This window comes from Chrysemys picta, chromosome 7 (genome assembly GCF_011386835.1).
Source record: "Chrysemys picta bellii isolate R12L10 chromosome 7, ASM1138683v2, whole genome shotgun sequence".
NCBI lineage: Eukaryota > Metazoa > Chordata > Testudines > Emydidae > Chrysemys > Chrysemys picta.
Window position 1 is genome coordinate 59513412 of NC_088797.1, and position 18361 is coordinate 59531772.

Sequence of the window (18361 nt, forward strand, 5' to 3'; positions counted from 1 at the left end):
TTGCCACTGTGATGTCCTCGGCGCTGGGTCGCCTGCTTTCTGACAGGTCTGTGCTACTCTCAGACTTCAGGACATCACCGCGGTGCCGTAGCCTCCTTGCCTGACTTTTCTGCATCTGCCTCAGGGAAACCTTTATGATAAGCTGCGAGACGTTGAGAGCGGCCACAACTGCAGCGATGGTCGCAGCGGGCTCCATGCTCGGAGTACAGTGGCGTCCGCGCTGTCAATGACTGGAAAAGCGCGCGAACTGTTTTCCCGCCGGCGCTTTCAGGGAGGGAGGGCGGGAGTGATGGACGGATGACGACAGTTTCCCAAAAGCACCCTCGACTCATTTTGTTACCCAGAAGGCATTGCCGGCTACACCCAGAATTCCAATGGGCAGAGGGGACTGCGGGAACTGTGGGATAGCTGACCACAGTGCACCGCTTCGAATGTCGACGCTATCACCGTTAGTGTGGACGCACAAAGTCGAATTACTGTCCTTAGTGTGGACACACACGTTCGACTTTGCAATATCGATTACAAAAATTCGATGCAAGTAAAATCGAACTACTCTCGTAGTGTAGACAAGGCCTGGGGCTCTCTGACATCTCGCTAATCCCAGCTGCTGTATAAATCCTTTGGAGATGCAGGTGGAATTTAGAGCAGCCTGCATCTGCCCACATCTGGCTCATGATTGGGGAGACACAAAGGATGCCACCTTCGCATCCCTTTCCTCAATTGAGCTGAGTGCTCCCTGTGACACTTTCCAGGGGTACCCATGGTTGTGAAGCACCTTGTTACCTCTGGCCCTTAGCATGAGGAAGCCTTGTCTATGGTCACTGCGTGTCAGCTCCCTGACTCCTACAGCCACAGGCAACACCAGCACTCCCCTCTCAGCCTGTGCAGGCTCCACTGTCCCTCTGCAAGTTAGCGATTGCATGCTGGAATCAGGAGGCAAGAGTCAGGGTCAGACTGGGGTCAGAGACTGGATATCAGAAAGCAAGGTGAGGTCTGGAGTTGCAGCAAGTCAGAAGTTTGTGTAGTTGCCCAGACAACTTTCTAGGGCACCCTCTAGGATTAAACAGTGAGCATGGGCCAATCGAAGGCTGCAGGGTGCTCTCGCTCTGGTCCCTTTGGGCAGGACTGTCTGTGGCACCTAATGGCTCTGCATGGCCTCCTGGGGGAACATCAGCTGTCCCAGGCTCTAGAGACTTGGGTACTAGTCCCACAAATGCTTACGCTGACTCTGCAATCCTTCATGGGCAAAATTCCTATTGAAGCCAATGGGACTTTTGCCTTAAGTGCTACAAGATTTGGCCCCCAGGGTAATATGCCACAGTGATGAGTATGGTAGAAATACAAAGGTTAGACAGATCATCAAAGAAATATTTAGACTCATTATCACCAGATTTCAAACTTCACAACAATCAACATATTTCTAAATACCAATGAGCAATTTTAATGCTCTGTTCTAAGAATTACCATGAAACATGCAGCAACTTGAGAGTAAGGAAGGTAGAGGAGATTTGTGTTAAACCCCAGGGATACGTTCATAAATTATTTGGAGACACTGCAGAATAACCATAATTGCTTGGCTCAGTCCGGCGCTGTCAACGCCTCGCCTTCATGAGCATGAAATGAATTCACAGCTTATTTGAATACAGCAAAACACACAAACAAATTGGCTGGAAACTCTAGTTATGGTTCAATCCCCAGACACTGGTCTCTGGCTTTTCATGGTGTATCTGTACAGTGCCTAACATGATGGGGTTCCGATCCTCAGTTGGTGTCCCTTGGTGCTACTGCAATTAATAAAGAATAAGGAGAACTTGTGATGCACAGTGTTATATGTCCAAAGACTTCCCCTCCCATTGCTTGGAGTAGCCAACATAAATACAGGTGGTCTCCAAGTAGACTGGGGCATAGGAGTGGAAGTTGAGAGGTTGTTTTCAAGGGCTCAGATACCATAGTGCTGGATAGTACAGTAGCAGGATTGAGCATTAAAACACAGTCCTGTAAACCCTTACTATCAGGCATAGGTCCTTTTAACTATGGTAAGAAGCATGTACTGATGGAAGAGTCTGTACCTGGAATAAATGCCTTGCAGAGATGGAGAATGGTCAAGAACTAAACCAGGAGACCATAGCAGAATAGCTGGAATAACTCAGTCCCACTGCCGAAGAAAAATTAGTATATCCTAAGTGTGCTCTGAAGTCATTGCAGTAGTAGTATCTTAGGCCTGGACTACACTTAAAATTCAGATCAACACAGCTATGTTGATCAGGGGTACAAAAAACCACCCTCAAGTGACATAACTTTGCCAGCCTAACTCCTGATGCAGATGCAGCCAGGTAGGCGGAAGTATGCTTCTGTGAGTTCAGTGAGATGATGTTCCTGCACTGACGGAAAGACCTTTTCCATCAGTGTAGGCTGCATCTACACTACAGGGTTATGCTGGCATAGCTACGGTACCGTAGCTATGCCAGTATAGTTCCTGTAGTATAGCCATGGCCTTAGACTATCATTCCTGTCTTTTCAGGGAAGCAGGGCAGGGATTTAGACATCTAATGAAGCACTACATTAAAATAGGGAATATATACCTGAAACCTTCAGGGAAGTCAGCTTTGCACCGTACTCCCGGCAGTGGTTCTGAAGTAACAGACTTTTCTGGAGTGGGTCACTGGGACACTATTTTCCACATTTGCTCCTTTCCATACCATACAATCTACACATCTAAGGCTAAGCACTCTCCTTGAAACTGGAATCAGGCTGAAGTCAGCTTCCACTCAGGCTTCCCAAAAGGAAACCTTACTGAAGGATTCTGGAGGGAGCTTATTGTGGTGATATCCACTTATAAAGCACTAGAAAGTGGGCCATTTATCTTTCTAAAATCTCCGAGGGCGTAAGGCACCATCTTCCCAGGGTATAAGTAATTCCCATTGAAGTCCATGAGAACTACTCATACTCTACAGGGAGAGAATTGGACCCTCTGTCTTTAAAATGGCCTCAAAATACACTTCTTGGACAGAGGGAGTATGAAAGGAGAGAGAACTCTACTCTTCCCCTGCTGCTTCCCCCACATTTCCCTTTTGAAGATGCTCTTCTTAGTTGCATAAACAATGAAGTTAACATGGAGAATCCAGTGCCTGAATACAGAGCACCAGAGACTGGGGGATTATTCGACACATGTAAGCGTATTATCACATGGCGCCTGAGCACCAGCTTACATGCCTTGGGGGCAGGAAAAAAAGAATATACAAACGTATTTTAATCTTCACATTATAGATTTCTTCCTGCCTGCTTTACCAGCTACTGTCCCACTAGCTCTGAAAAAAACAGCTTTGTTTAAAAAGGCAACCACACATACACACCCAACACCCACCTTTTTCCAGGGCTCAGGTACTTGAAAAGAATACCTTTGAGTAGCAGTTGTTTTCAGTAAGACTTGGTCATCTGATGGGATACAAGAGAAGCTCAGTGATTGAAAAATCTGGATTGCATTTCTATAGACTAGCATTCACTGAATCCACCAAAGCTTTAGGCAACAGCCCATGTGTGTATACATATGCTTTTCTAAATCTGTTCCAAGCTGATGAACAGCCTAAATGGATTTTAAATTTCATAGCAAGCTTAGGCTACCCTTTGCATCTGCACTGGCTGCCATTCAGCCTAAGAATAATTTAATACTTTACAGTGTGCTTTACAGCTGTATAGACCTTCAGAAAAGACAAAGTATTTACATTTTTTAAAAGAGTGAACTTTTGATTTCTTTGCTTCCATCCCAGTATTACCATTTTCAAAGATTACCCCTGAAAGGACTATGAAAGGAGAGCATCCCCACTGCCTTCAAATTATCCCTCCAGACAAAAGACAGCACATAGATGACCTGGAGATATTTCCATATATTACATCAGCCATTTCAGGCTCCATCAGACACTTCAAAGCGAAACACTACAGTTAATTTGAAGGAAACTGTTTACAGACTAACTTCATTAGTGACCTAATTTAATCGCCTCATTAGTAGAATTCCTTTGTTTGAAGTCAGAAACCCTGAATCACAAGTACATTAAAAACCTTCCTTGAACTACTGTGCACCACTGACTTTATTTCGGGGTACTAGTTATCTGTGTTTAGAAGAAGAGGCTTCCATGAAGTTTAATTACTTTCCTATCTGGCTTGTCTGAAAGCCAGTTATTCATCAAAGGTGGTTTCTAGACAAAGACCTACAACGTTGGTTTAATGTAAGATAATGGAATGATCAGAATCTGGCCCACTTATTCTATGTAATTCATGAATAACTCTACTCCAGTTAGTGGAGTTACCTCACACAAACAGCTTAGAGATTGGAATCTGGCCCTCTCTATAATGATTCCTGTTACAAATATTCACATCTCATCTTGTAGGTGGCCTAACTAGCTTAATGTGCTCGGAAATGCTGCTAATATTTAATTCAAAACATAAAAGGAAAGAAAGACTCAAGCTGAGATTCACCTTAAGGGATCAGAGCGGATTTTAATGGAATGCTCTAAATCAGTAGTCTCCAACCTTTTTATGCACAAGGTCACTTTTTTAATTTAAGTGCAACCCAGGATCTACCCCACCCGTTTCCTGAGGCCCTGCCCACTTCCTCTCCCCCTCCCTCTATCGCTTGCTCTCCTCCACCCTCACTCACTTTCACTGGGCTGGGGCAGAGGGTTGGGGTGCAGGAGGGGGTATGGGGTGTTGGCTCTGGGAGGGGGCTCAGGGCTGGGGCAGGGATTTGGGGTGCAGGAAGGGATATGGAATGCTGGCTCCAGGAGGGGGCTCAGGGCTGGGGTACAGGCTCCCGCTGAGCGGCACTTACCTCAGGCGGCTCCTGGTAAGCGGTGCAGCAGGGCTAAGACAGGCTCCCTGCTTGCCCCAGCCCCACGCCGCTCCTGGAAGCAGCAGACACACCCCTGCGGCTCTGGGGGGGGGGGGGGGGAAACGTGGCTCCACACGCCCCCGCAGCTCCCATTGGCTGCAGTTCCCTGTTCCTGGCCAATGGGAGGTGCGGGGGCGCTGCTTGCAGGCAGGAGCAGCGCATGGAGATGCCTCCCCTCCCCTAGCCCCCTTCTCCCCCCAGGACATGCTGCCGCTTTCAGGAGTGGCGCAGGGTCAGAGCAGGCAGGGAGCCTGTCTTAGCCCCACTGCGCCACCGGACTTTTAGTGGCTGGAGATTGCAATCTACTGGTTGATGACCACTGCTCTAAATACTGTACAAAGAAAGCAGAGAGGGGCCTGGACAAAAGCCAGGCCCCCTGGTGTGGAAATGGCTACACAAACCCCAGTATTTCCACATGAGGCTCCTCCCACACCTCATCCTTTGCTCTCCTTCGGCTGCTTCTGGCAGGGTTCCCTAGCCCAGTGCTCAGCACCCTCTCTTGGCTAGATGCTGATCTGGGACTTTGGCCTCCGGAAAACAACCCAATCTTTTCCCTCCAGTTCATCATAGGAGAGCTGGGGATGGGAGAAGGACATGCAATAATAAGGCAGCAAGTTTATTATATTGCATCATCTCTGAAATGGTGAATGGTTTTGAATCAAGACTTAAGGATAATGCCGAGCATAAGTAGCAGGCAGCTAAATCTGAGCCTCAAGAGAACAGTTAGAATTGTGAGTCACTGCAAGAGATGTGTGCATTGTTTCTGTTCACATGCATTTCAACATTTGTGTTGACTCAGTGCATAGCTGATCAGATGCAATGTTTGCTATTTCAGTTACATGGCTGCTCTTATACAGTACAGTGTCTGCAAACTCAGAGGGCTACAAGGGGGTTAATAAAGGCAGCGCAGAGCATTTCATGATTTGAATAAATAGGTTTACTCTGCAGCATTAGTTGGGTTACTATAAAATTTAAAAGCTGTATTTAAAGAATCAAACATCTGAACAGAGTTTTCATACAGGTTAAGCATTCTCTAAGAGTTCAGAGTTTAACATTCTTTCCAGATTGCCTTGGAAATTGCTTATGTCAACCCCCCCCCCCCCCCAAACATAACACACACACCAAATTTTTCACCATTTAGGACAAGATTGTGGCTTGACTCCATTCTCCGCTTTGGGGTTGGAGCAGAGATGTCCCTAGACATTTTGGTGCCCTATGCAGCTCCCCGTGGGGGGTGGGGGGGAGGGATTGGCCCCAGGCCTCAGCAGGCTTGGGGGGCAGGGGGAACCTCCCCCCAGCACAAGCCAGCGGCTCCCCACCTTGGGACTTGGGGGGTAGGGAGCCAGTGGAATGGGTTGGGGCCAGGTCGCTCCACTTCCTGCTGCGCGGTAAATGTGGGGCGCGCCCAACCCCTGCTGCAGTCCTCAGGGGAAGGGGTGGAGTGGGGGCAGGGTTGGGGCCGAGCAGAGATGGGAAGAGGCGGTGTAGGGGCGGAGCAGGGGTGTGGATTTTGGGGAATGGGTGGAGTGGGGGTGGGGGTGGGGCAGGGGCGGGGCAGCTTTCCTGGGCGGTTCTGCCGGCCGGGGGATCGGGCTGGCCGCTGGAGCATCACGCAGCTGTGTAGGGCACCAGGAAATTTGGGGCAATTTGGTGTCCCAAATTTCCTGGTGCCCTACGCAGCTGCGTACTTTGTGTATGGGTAAGGACGACCCTGGGTTGGAGGTCTGAGGAGGGGACATATCCAAGAAGCCATGCCCAGAGGGACTGTGCTGGAGGCAGGAACAGTGCTTCTGGGGGCTCCAGGATAGTGGAGGCCTGAGAGGCCACTGCTATTTTCTTTCATAAGGGGTTGCCTCAAGTGCTCCAACTCGTGCCATCCAAACATTGCTGCTGGTACCAGAACAAGTGCACAGATCGTCCATGCATGATGCAAGGCATACAAAAATCAATTATTCTAGGTTTAATGCAAAGATGATGTCCAGCTAAGGACACTTATATGCTCTGTGTATGACCTTGTACTGGTGTCAGTATAGGCAGCTGGTGTGGAGGGATGGTAGAGCCATGTCTCTTCTCTCAGCTGCCTCCATTGCCTTTGTGGAGTCTCGTTCCTCTCTCCGTGTCAGGCTACACTAGCCTTGCATACCAGGAATGCGAGGACCAAGATCGTATCGTTTTCCTACAAAGGGATGCCTAGGCACCATCTAGCCCTTTGTGTAAACAGGCGGATGGTTTTACCTATTTTAAGAACACCAAAAGTATGCTACGGTTACACACTCATTAACGGGCTGATCCTGCATGAATGATGTCAATGTGCCATTGAATCCAATGGCAGCAAGACAAGGCCTTTACTGCACACTATTTTGGAGCTGTTTCAATATACATTCCTAGATCCAAAGGCCAGAAGGGCCCGCTATGGTCTTCTAGTCTGGTCTCCGGTGTAACACAGGCCATAGGATTTCCCTGAATTAATTCTTGTTTGAATTTGAGCATATATTTTAAAAAACCTTCCAATCTGAAAATTGCCAGTGATGAAGAATCCAACACAACACCTGGTAAGTTTCAATGGTTAATTACCCTCACTGTTAAAAATCAGCTCTTGGAAGTAGGCATGATCACAGCCATTTTACAGACATTTTACAGATGGGGAAACTGAGGCACAGAGAGGTTACAAGATTTACCTAAGATATCACAGCAAATCAGCAGCAGAGCTAGGACTTAAATTAGGTATCGTCATTTCCAGTCCCCCACTCTAACAGCTAGACCATCCCCAGTCCTTGCAAATATGATGCAACATCCACTGATCTCATGTTAGTAAGGCAGCAATTCTGTAACCCAGTTACTCTTACACAACCAGCGGTCAATCCTACAAAAGGCACACACATGAGTAAATTTACTCAATAGGGTAAAAAGAACAGGAGTAGTCGTGCATCTTAGAGACTAACAAATTTATTAGAGCATAAGCTTTTGTGGGCTACAGAAGAATTTGTTAGTCTCTAAGGTGCCACAAGTACTCCTGTTCTTTTTTGCGGATACAGACTAACACGGCTGCTACTCTGAAACCTGTCAATAGGGTAAGAGTTTTTACAGAATCATACCATGCATTGTTTGTGGCTCCAAAGGAGCAGTTATCACTTTCCATCGTATCCCTGCATAATATTTAGTCTTGACAAATTTGATTTTTTTAAATAACTTTTACAAATACAGATGTTTATTTTGAAGCATTTTCTTTTCTATTTTTATTATTTAAATTTTCATAGTTGTGGGGAATTATAGGGAATGTCAGACAATGAGGGGGATCAGACAATTATTTAGTGACAGTAATTGTTGAGATTCAAAAAATTAAATTTTTGTAACTGTTAAAACACAAATAATCAACATCACATGTCAAAGTACACAAAATAAATATCCTTAAAATCAAACTAAGAAGTTCTCAAGCAGCATTTTTCTTGCTTTGTCTATCTACACATTTTGATTATCATAGATTGAAATATTTTTATACTGGTTTGTGTGTGTATGGTGAAATTGATGTTTACTGACATTTACTGATAAAAATGTAATCTTTCCAAGCCTAATAACATTCTTTATCCTTAGTGTTTTCATTTAAATCCATAAAACAACACATTAAATACATCTGGGTGTTTCAGCCAAGGCATGGACTAGAATGGAACTGCTTAGAAGCAATGCAGAATCAAGTTCTGAGCTATTACACCAGTGGTCCCCAAACTTTTTACCTTACACTCCCCTTTTCCCCTGTTTGTACCCCCTCCCCCAACCCTTAGAGCTGGGGCCAGGAGCACGGCCATGGCTCTGGGAGGTGGGGACGTAGACAGGGGTGCAACCGGGGTCAGGGCCAGGCATGGAGCAGGGTGGCACTCTCTCCCTGCCCCCCTCGGGAGGGGGGAGCTGGCCTGGACTCCAGCCACCTCCCGCAACATTCCTCAGTGCCCCCCTGGGGGGGATACCCACAGATTGGGGACCTCTGAATTACACCATGAGTGACTGGTACTGTACAGAGGGACTTCAGGATTAATGATAATAATTTAGAAATCCACAGCCAACGAGGACAAGTTCTTAATCAGCTGTATATTACACTGGTCTACAATTTTTGAGACGTTGTCTGCTTCAGAGATAAAATGTGCTATTTATTATGTATTTTGATGTGCTGAATTCAAATATGACAATTAAAACAACTGATAGGCTATTGTTTCTAATATATTTAAGTTTTTACTTTTTATGTCTATGTATATTGTGTAGATAGTAGAGTTTTAATCATAAATTGTAAACCTAGATCTTTTCATGTGTTTATGGTTGCTTTACATGATAATACTTCACCTGTCCTGTTTACGTAACACTTTAAAGATCAGCAAAAAGGTTATATAAATAAAATTTATTATGAAACAAAAGGCAAAAAACTATTATGTACATAGTTTAGTCCTATTCAATGTCTACTCGGCGCTTCTTGGCTTGTCCCTTGTATTCATTAAATGGAGCATCTCTTGTCACTGTCCAGCAATAGTCTGCAAGCATTGATGGGCTCCATTTGCCCTGATAGCGTTTCTCCATTGTTGCAATGTCCTGGTGAAATCGCTCGCCGTGCTCGTCGCTCACTGCTCCGCAGTTCGGTGGAAAAAAAATCTAGATGAGAGTGCAAAAAATGTATCTTTAGTGACATGTTGCAACCAAGGCTTTTGTATGCCTTAAGGAGGTTTTCCACCAACAACCTGTAGTTGTCTGCCTTGTTGTTTCTGAGAAAATTTATTGCCACTAACTGGAAGGCTTTCCATGCCGTCTTTTCCTTGCCACGCAGTGCATGGTCAAATGCATCATCTCGAAGAAGTTCACGAATCTGAGGACCAACAAAGACACCTTCACTTAACCTTGGAAATTTTCCACGGAGGTACTTGAAAGCTGCTTGTGTTTTGTCAATGGCCTTGACAAAGTTCTTCATCAGACCCAGCTTGATGTGTAAGGGTGATAACAAAATCTTCCTTGATTCAACAAGTGGTGGATGCTGAACACTTTTCCTCCCAGGCTCCAATGACTGTCAGAGTGGCCAATCTTTCTTGATGTAGTGGGAATCTCTTGCACGACTATCCCATTCGCAGAGAAAACAGCAGTACTTTGTGTATCCAGTCTGCAGACCAAGCAAGAGAGCAACAACCTTCAAATCGCCACAAAGCTGCCACTGATGTTGGTCATAGTTTATGCACCTCAAAAGTTGTTTCATGTTGTCATAGGTTTCCTTCATATGGACTGCATGACCAACTGGAATTGATGGCAAAACATTGCCATTATGCAGTAAAACAGCTTTAAGACTTGCCTTCGATGAATCAATGAACAGTCTCCACTCATCTGGATCATGAACGATGTTGAGGGCTGCCATCACACCATCAATGTTGTTGTAGGCTACAAGATCACCTTCCATGAAGAAGAATGGGACAAGATCCTTTTGACGGTCATGGAACATGGAAACCCTAACATCACCTGCCAGGAGATTCCACTGCTGTAGTCTAGAGCCCTACAGCTCTGCCTTACTCTTAGGTAGTTCCAAATCCCTGACAAGGTCATTCAGTTCACCTTGTGTTATGAGGTGTGGTTCAGAGGAGGAGGATGGGAGAAAATGTGGGTCCTGTGACATTGATGGTTCAGGACCAGAAGTTTCATCCTCTTCCTCTTCCTCGTCTGACTCAAGTGAGAATGATTCTGGTGCATCAGGAACCGGCAGTCCTTCTCCGTGGGGTACTGGGCGTATAGCTGATGAAATGTTTGGATAATGCACAGTCCACTTTTTCCTTCTTTGACACACCTTTCCCAACTGGAGGCACCAAGCAGAAGTAACAATTGCTGGTATGATCTGTTGGCTCTCTCCAAATCATTGGCACTGCAAAAGGCATAGATTTCCTTTTCCTGTTCAACCACTGGCGAAGATTTGTTGCACAAGTGTTGCAGCATATGTGTGCAGCCCACCTTTTGTCCTGATCTCCTATTTTGCAGCCAAAATAAAGGTGATAGGCTTTCTTAACCATAGTGGTTATACTGCGCTTTTGTGATGCAAAAGTGACTTCACCACAAACATAGCAGAAGTTATCTGCACTGTTCACACAAGTACGAGGCATCTCTGCTCACTTTGGCTAAACAGAAATGTGTCCCTTTGCAAAATCAAACACTGACAAATAAGAGAGCACGACACTGTATGATTTCTAGAGCTGATATAGGGCAATTTGTTCAGCAGAGTGATGTAAGCTTCGTTATGATTGCATCATCCATGACTTCTAGAAATAACATGATGCAATTCATATCATGTATGACGCAATACCAGCTTCAGATTGCATCATTTATTGTTTTGCCTAAAAAGCAAGTACTGTCCAAACCCAGTCATAGATTTATTCATAGATCCAGTCAAAGATGTATTTTAGTCATTTCTGGTTTAAATTGAGATCCCTTCCCTTTATAACTCACTTATCCTCCGCCATTCCCAAGTCAAGGGTCGTATATACTGACCCAATAGCATATCTTGAAAACTAGAGCCAATCAACAATTTTAAGCATCATTTTCGTTCTCAGTGACCCACAAATAGTAAAGTTTGACTACATTTATTTCAGAAGCATTTTGGCTGTAGAGCAGTGTTATTTGACTACTGCACATAGAACAGCATATATTAAAACATTAACAGTTTATGACTAATAAGTTTCCACTAGCCATAAATTAAATGTCACATGCATGAAATGACCTATAAGCATATGAAGGGCCTGATTTACCAGTCTGTTACATCAGTAATTCTACTCACCTAGTTACACTGGTGTAAAATTGGCAAATCTGGTCCTAAATATATAGTGCTCTTATACAGCACTTTTCATCCATAGATCTCAAAGTGCTTTAAAAAGGAGGTCAGTATCATTATCCCCATTTTACAGATGAGGAAACTGAGGCACAAGGAGGGGTAATTATTTGTCCAAGGTCACCCAGCAGACCAATGGCAGAAGTGGGAACAGAACCTTGTCTCCTGCATCCTAGTCCTGTGCTCTCGCCATTAGGAAACACTGGCTTCCAAGTACATGCCTAAGGCCTAATACAGTGCCCTTTGCAAGGCCAGACATTAAACTTGGAATCAGGCATATCAAATCAAGATTATTAACGTGGAAAGCAACTTCTCTCGCTCTCAGAATTGCCAAATAAACTTTTCTTCTGACTTCATTAGAATTCTATACTCTTCACAATATTACACAAGAAAAAACGTATTTTTGTTATAGCAACAATTTCTCATAAAAGTTGCAATCTTCAGCTTTCTGAATTGTCCACTTGCTAATGAGTGGTGCTCATAACACAACTCTCTTTGTGAAAGCTACAACAGGGTTTAGGATCCCACTGATCCCTATAGCCTTTAGGGACTGATATGGCATTGCTAAGGCACCCTAAACTTCCAGTGAAGTCCATGGGACTTTGAGAACTTCAAAAGTGCAAGTTTGGACCCCAAAACATACAGAAAGCTCTGCTCAACTGTTAAGATTGCTAAGGACAAATAATGTCCAATTCAAAACCACAAAAGCCATGCAACTATATATTACCACCTCATACATTCACACCCACTCACAATTCCTGAAACAAACACAGTCACCAAGGAGACACCAAGAAAACCTTTACTTTGCTTAGAATTCAAAGAAAACCAGATCCAGGCACTGAGCATTGATGTGCAAGTCAAAAAAGAAAAACGGTGTTGGTTTTATTTCCATTAGGTATGTGTCTAGTGCAGGCATCAGCCATTAAATGGATTTAGGTTTAACAGTAAATAATATAACAAACAAAGAAGCAAACTGAATACCTGAACTATAAGTTTGTGGAAATGATATAAGTGCTGTGGTATGAACTACCTATTTAGCAATCCTGACAGTACACAGCACCCACTGTTCTATCGTTGGAAAAAAATCCGCTCCTGTGAATAGAAGAGGGCTGGAACCAAAATCCTGAATCCAAACACCCTGAACTGTGGGGAATTTTGGATCCAGATCTCAACTTTGCAGCTGGCTCCTCTCTCTATTATGAGCCAAACCAAAACATCAGACCAGCTCACTCCTAAGCTTTGGGGACATTTACATCTGGAATTTAATTTTGCAACTTGGGTCCAGCTCTGCATGCACAAGCACAACTGGCAGCTTTTGTAAGTTACACCATGTCTGTATGTTCCTCTATCTGGGTATGTCTACACTTTGAGCCTGGGGTGCAATTTCCAGCTCAAGGAGACAGACTCATGCTAGCTCCAATTGAGCTAGTGCACTCGAATAGAGTGTAAACATGGCAGCATGAGTGGAAGGACAGGCTAGCCACCCCAAGTACCTACACTAGGGTTACCATATTTCAGCAAGCAAAAAAGAGGACGGGAGGAGCCCTGCCCTAGCCCCGCCCCTGCCCTAGCCCCGCCCCTGCCCCTCCCACTTCCCCCCCTCAGAACCCCCAACCCTCCCCCTGCTCCTTGTCCCCTGACTGCCCCCTCCTGGGACCCCTGCCCCTAACTGCCTCCCAGGACTCCACCCCCTACCTAAGCCTCCCTGTTCCTTGTCCCCTAACTGCCCCCCTAAGACCCCCCCCAAATGCCCCCCAGGACCCTACCCCCTACCTGTACCCTGACTGCCCAAAACCTTATCCACACCCCCAGAAAGCCCCCCCCCCGAACTCCCGACCCTTCCCCCCTGTCTCTTGACTGCCCCCTCCAAAACCTCCCTGCCCCTTCTCCGACCCCCTGGCCCCCTTGTTGTTGGCCTAATGTCTCGGTGAACTTGCTCAGGAACTGCCTGAGCCGCTCGTCCCGGCACGCTGGGCAGCAGTGGGGGAGGAGCTCCAGACTGCCGGAGCTGATCTGCGAATACAGGGAGGGAGTGAGGGAGTGATTTCTGCTGCAGGGGGGAGGAGGAGGAGCTCTCTCTGGCTGTCGGAGCCCCATGTAAGTGGCACCATCCGTCCGGCTGCACGGTTAGCCGCGTGTGCTCTGCATGCGGGGGGGGAGGAAGTCCGGCCATTTACAAATTCCCCCCGGACGCTATTTTTAGCTCAAAAAGCCGGTCATTCCCCGGACGAATGGTAACCCTAACCTACACATCTGAGACCCTAAGCTAGCCCTTCCTGCAGTTTGTGTCACAGTGGTGACACTGTATTTTTAGTGTATTTGCTCTAACAGAGCTAGATGGGTTTGCATCCTCGAGCTGGGAATCACACTCCCAGCTCAAAGCACAGGCATATCCTTAGGTGTTGGCAGATGTTTGTGCACCTCTGTACTGATTCAGCTTCCACTGAATTCCATGGCAAAACTCATTTCTGTATTCTGCAACAGGAGCAGTTTTGAGACTTAAGTACAGTATGCATCGATTGCTCTGAATTCAGCAATATATAAAGACCTTCAAAATCAGCCTCTTGCTCACAAACACATGTAGGGAGAACTTTCCCCAGTGTGAAGTCTTTCATACCGTTTTACCACTATTATTATATTATTTTAACTCTTAACATAGGGCTTAAATTGTGCAGAGGGTGTTATTTAGGCCTTCTGCAATAGACTGAAATCTATCCGCGAGTGGCAATCTAGCAGGCATCAAATTGCTTCTGCAAATGTATTTTATGGAGCAAAATAAGTTCATGTGCCTGTGGTTTTAAATCTTTATTACTGATGTAAGCAAAGTTTGAATGAGCTCTCCTCTGACATCTAGTGGTGAGCTGTGGAAGAGGACTTCAGGAGCTGATCTCGTTTGCATGGACACACCCACCCTGCCGAGGTGCTCAGCATGATGGGACTGCTTGCCCAAATGATCACTTTTGGCTGGTCTTAGATCCCCAGTCTCCTTGTTATTGGGGCAGGAGTAATAAAAGGTTGTTATCCTTGTTAATGGGAATCAAGGGCAGCAGAACTGTACTTGGCATTTTCCACTTGATGGACTCACCCTCAACTAAACAACACTCACTAGGCAGGGGATATGGGTGCCAAAGCCCAGAGAGGGTAGGGACAGGTATTTGTAGATGGTCCCTGCTTAAGGGTCATAGACACCATTTGACTCTTCCACTCTTCACTGTAATATCAGAGCTAATTTAGACTCAATTGAGAGTCTTGTTACACACCACAGAGGTAAAACCACTGATACTTAGGTCTGAGTATTAGACCTGCTTTGGAACAGTGTCTCTGATACAAGAGACTGCCTAGTGTGCACCAGCAATAAGGCTCCCCCACTAACAGCTGAGATCACTGAGAACAGTAATAACTGAGAGCTGTGTGAAATGGTGGGGTCTGAAGACATCTCAACAATCGGCTGCCAGTGCGGCCACTGGAGAGATGCAGCAATCAGACAGTGGAGGGGCCTGGAGGGGAGTCCCGCAGAGAGGTGCGGCAATTGGCTGGCAAGGCAGCTGGTGGAGAGGGCCAGAGCGGAGCCCCCTAGAGAGGTGCAGTGATCGGCTAGCAGGGCAGCTGGCAGAAAGCATTGGAGCCTGGCAAAGAGGTGTGGCCATCGGCCATCAGGGCGACTGGCAGGGAAACGCGGCAAGCAAGTGCCCGGGCAGCGGAGCAAGTAAGGTGCCTTCTTTCCCCCCTCCAACCAGGGCAGGAGGTGAATTCTGCAGATGCACCTCTGAACTCTGGGTCTGCACTGTCCAAGGACAACAACTGAGAGTGGGGTGCAGAGAAGGGACAGGCATGTTAAATGGACTTTTGATTGCTGGACTTAAGAACCTAAGGGAAAAGGACACTGCCCAACTTACTTGGGGGTGGATCTTTTACTCATGGTTTATGTTTATGAACCCCGTTTGCCGTGTTTTCCCAAGTTAATGATGGGTTACTTCCCTTCTTTTATTAAAAGTTTTTGCTATACTCAGACTCGGTCCTTGCGACAGGGGAAGTATTGACTCTTAGAGGTGCCCAGGTGGTGGTGTCTAATTGTCCCCGGTCACTGGATGGGGGTTCGAGCTGGTTTTGTGTTGTACTGTTAAAAAGGAACCCCTACATACTGAACCCAGCCCTTGCTGCTGCCAGCTCTGACTGGCAGAAGGGTTACATTGAAATATGGATGAATTTGGCTACTTTGTAAAAGCAACTGTATTACTGCTGTATACTTCTTTGTTAATTAATATACTAGCATTTATCAGGAACGTGCACAAGACTCAAGGGTTGGGCAAAAGATTACTCTAGTAATGCTTCTCAAACTTTTGTAGTGGTGATCCCTTTCACATAGCAAGCCTCTGAGTGCGACCCCTCCCCCATATAAATTAAAAACACTTTTTTATCTATTTAACACCATTATAAATGTGGGAGGCAAAGCAGGGTTTGGGGTGGAGGCTGATAGCTCACGACCTCCCATGTAATAACCTTGTCCCGACCCCCAATTTTAGAACCCCGTTCTACAGTCTGGTATCTCTCAAAATAGAAGTCTCCAAAATCTAGATGCAATTATGGGTTACATTTCAAGATTATTTGAATCTGGAGACCTATTGAAACAGGGGTGATATAAAAATATATTTGGATATATGCGCTTATCACAGAACATTAACTATTGTGACCACCAGACAGCGGAAACTTTCTCTGAACCTGTAATTCATGGTATTTAGGGCTTGGTTACTGAAGAAACAGTACACCATTTACAATGTGGGTGACATTGCTAAACTATTTAACCAAATACAAGTAAAAATTAACCAACTAATTGCAGAGAACAATATAAAGGCAAGAAAAAAGCAAATTGGTAAAGAAATATTGAATGTTGTGGCATATAAGCAAGTCTGGGGTTTTTCTAGGCAAAACAATTCTATTTTAGTAGGCCCAAAATGATTGGTGGACGTGTAGGTAAACAGAACCCAGCTGTAGAGCCAGCAGGGACACTGTGACAACCATACTGGGTGACACAGGGAGTTCAGGTCTCCCTATGAAATTAGCAAATATTAAGAAATTAAATTTTAAAATTATCTCACTAATTGATGGATTAGGTCAAGCCATTAAAAAAAAGGGGACGTGATCAAGGTTGTTAAAACAGCACACTTACCTGGATCATATGAGTGGAAAAAGGAATTCATACCACTGGAAAAAAATATTTGCAATTTGCAAGGCTAGAAGGTCCTGGACCCTGAGAACCACATGAAATTAATAACTTGACTGTGCCAATTATAACAGGAGTACTATTCCCAGATGGACAGGGTGTCCTAAAGAATTGGTATATGTTAACAGTATGGGTACAATAGACTTATAAACAGCATTATCCACTGTGGAGATGGCAACAGAAGGAGATGAAATAAACACAGACTGCTGTAAACGAATCAAGCACAGATGGTTCTGTGAGTGTTTGGCCCAAATGAACCTGACCACAAGCAAGGGAGGTTGGGCCTAACAAGTCATTAAAGTGAGAGTGGAGGAGGTGGTACAGCTCCGGTACACAGTATGTGCTCTGGAATCCGGATATCACAGCTTTTCAGTGGGGACAAAACCATGCCAGGGGAGCCTGGATGGGTTTTGTCTGAACCTCACCTCTCTGACTCAGATTGGGACCCATGCCCTATGGCCAAGTGTGAAGATACAGGAGAATGTGAGAGAGGCCGTGACAGACAACACCGACTGGGAGTCACTGGTGACCAATCTCTTTGCACCCTTAGGACCCTTGTCCATTACAGAGAATGCAGAGATGAGGTAAAGAGGAAGTTGAATCATGTTCAGTGAGTGGACAGCGCATGCTGCACAGGGATTGGTTCCTGCAATGTGTGATGCAATGCACAGAAAGACAATGAGATGTGTAATGTATACAAAGGGAGAAGTTTTCTGTATAACTCTGGAGCTGTGATGTACTCTGCATTCATCCCCCTGCATTTGAGTCTGACCAACTCAGCATAGCACTGCTGTATGTTATTTACCATTTGTATAGACTTTTTTGTTTGTTTGTTTGTTTTGTTAGCACCCAGTCATAATTTGTGGTCAGTAATACTACATTCTAACTAAGACGCATACTATTCAAAACAATTTTGTTTAGTATCAAATTACCAATATTGAATCCTGACAGCAATATCTGTTAAACTGGTTACTGTCCATTCAGTAAGTTATCTGGAAAACAGCATCTACAAGAAGCAACTGGATCTACATCAACTACTGGAGTATCACAGAGCGATGCAAACCTAAAGAGCTCCACATCCAGCTTGTTATGCCAGGAAAGTTGTTGACATCACAACTTCACTGCATGGCCACAATAACTCAGGCCAATCCAATGGAAGAGAGAAACTTCCTAGATGGTGGCAACCAGCAGTAAGGGCAAACTATAACATGGATGTAGAGTACCGTGTAATAACTAATTATAAAAATGTATATACAAAGGCCTCAATTGTGATGTCACTATTGCAAATTCCTGTTTTACTCATGTACATAAAACTGTAGGCTATATTGTAATAGTGCCTATCCTGGTTTTTAAAAATGAATTTAAAACTATATCCCTCATATGGAGTCCCAAACCTAACACTCCCAGGCCCAGCATA

The 18361-nt window shown here is 45.2% G+C and overlaps 1 protein-coding gene across 10 annotated transcripts in view; it reads right to left on the reverse strand.

Annotated features, from left to right (window-relative positions):
• The window catches only part of MARCHF8 (membrane associated ring-CH-type finger 8), a 193980-nt gene that overhangs the window by 25795 nt on the left and 149824 nt on the right, over positions 1–18361 (reverse strand). The window contains exon 1 of one of the 10 annotated variants that reach the window (XM_065553337.1): positions 3365–4780. The exons of the other annotated variants lie outside the window; for them this stretch is intronic. Coding sequence (XP_065409409.1) covers positions 3365–3499 — 135 coding nt within the window. The 5' untranslated portion in view covers positions 3500–4780. Of the gene's footprint in view, positions 1–3364; positions 4781–18361 lie in introns of those variants that run through there. 10 annotated transcript variants of the gene reach the window in all.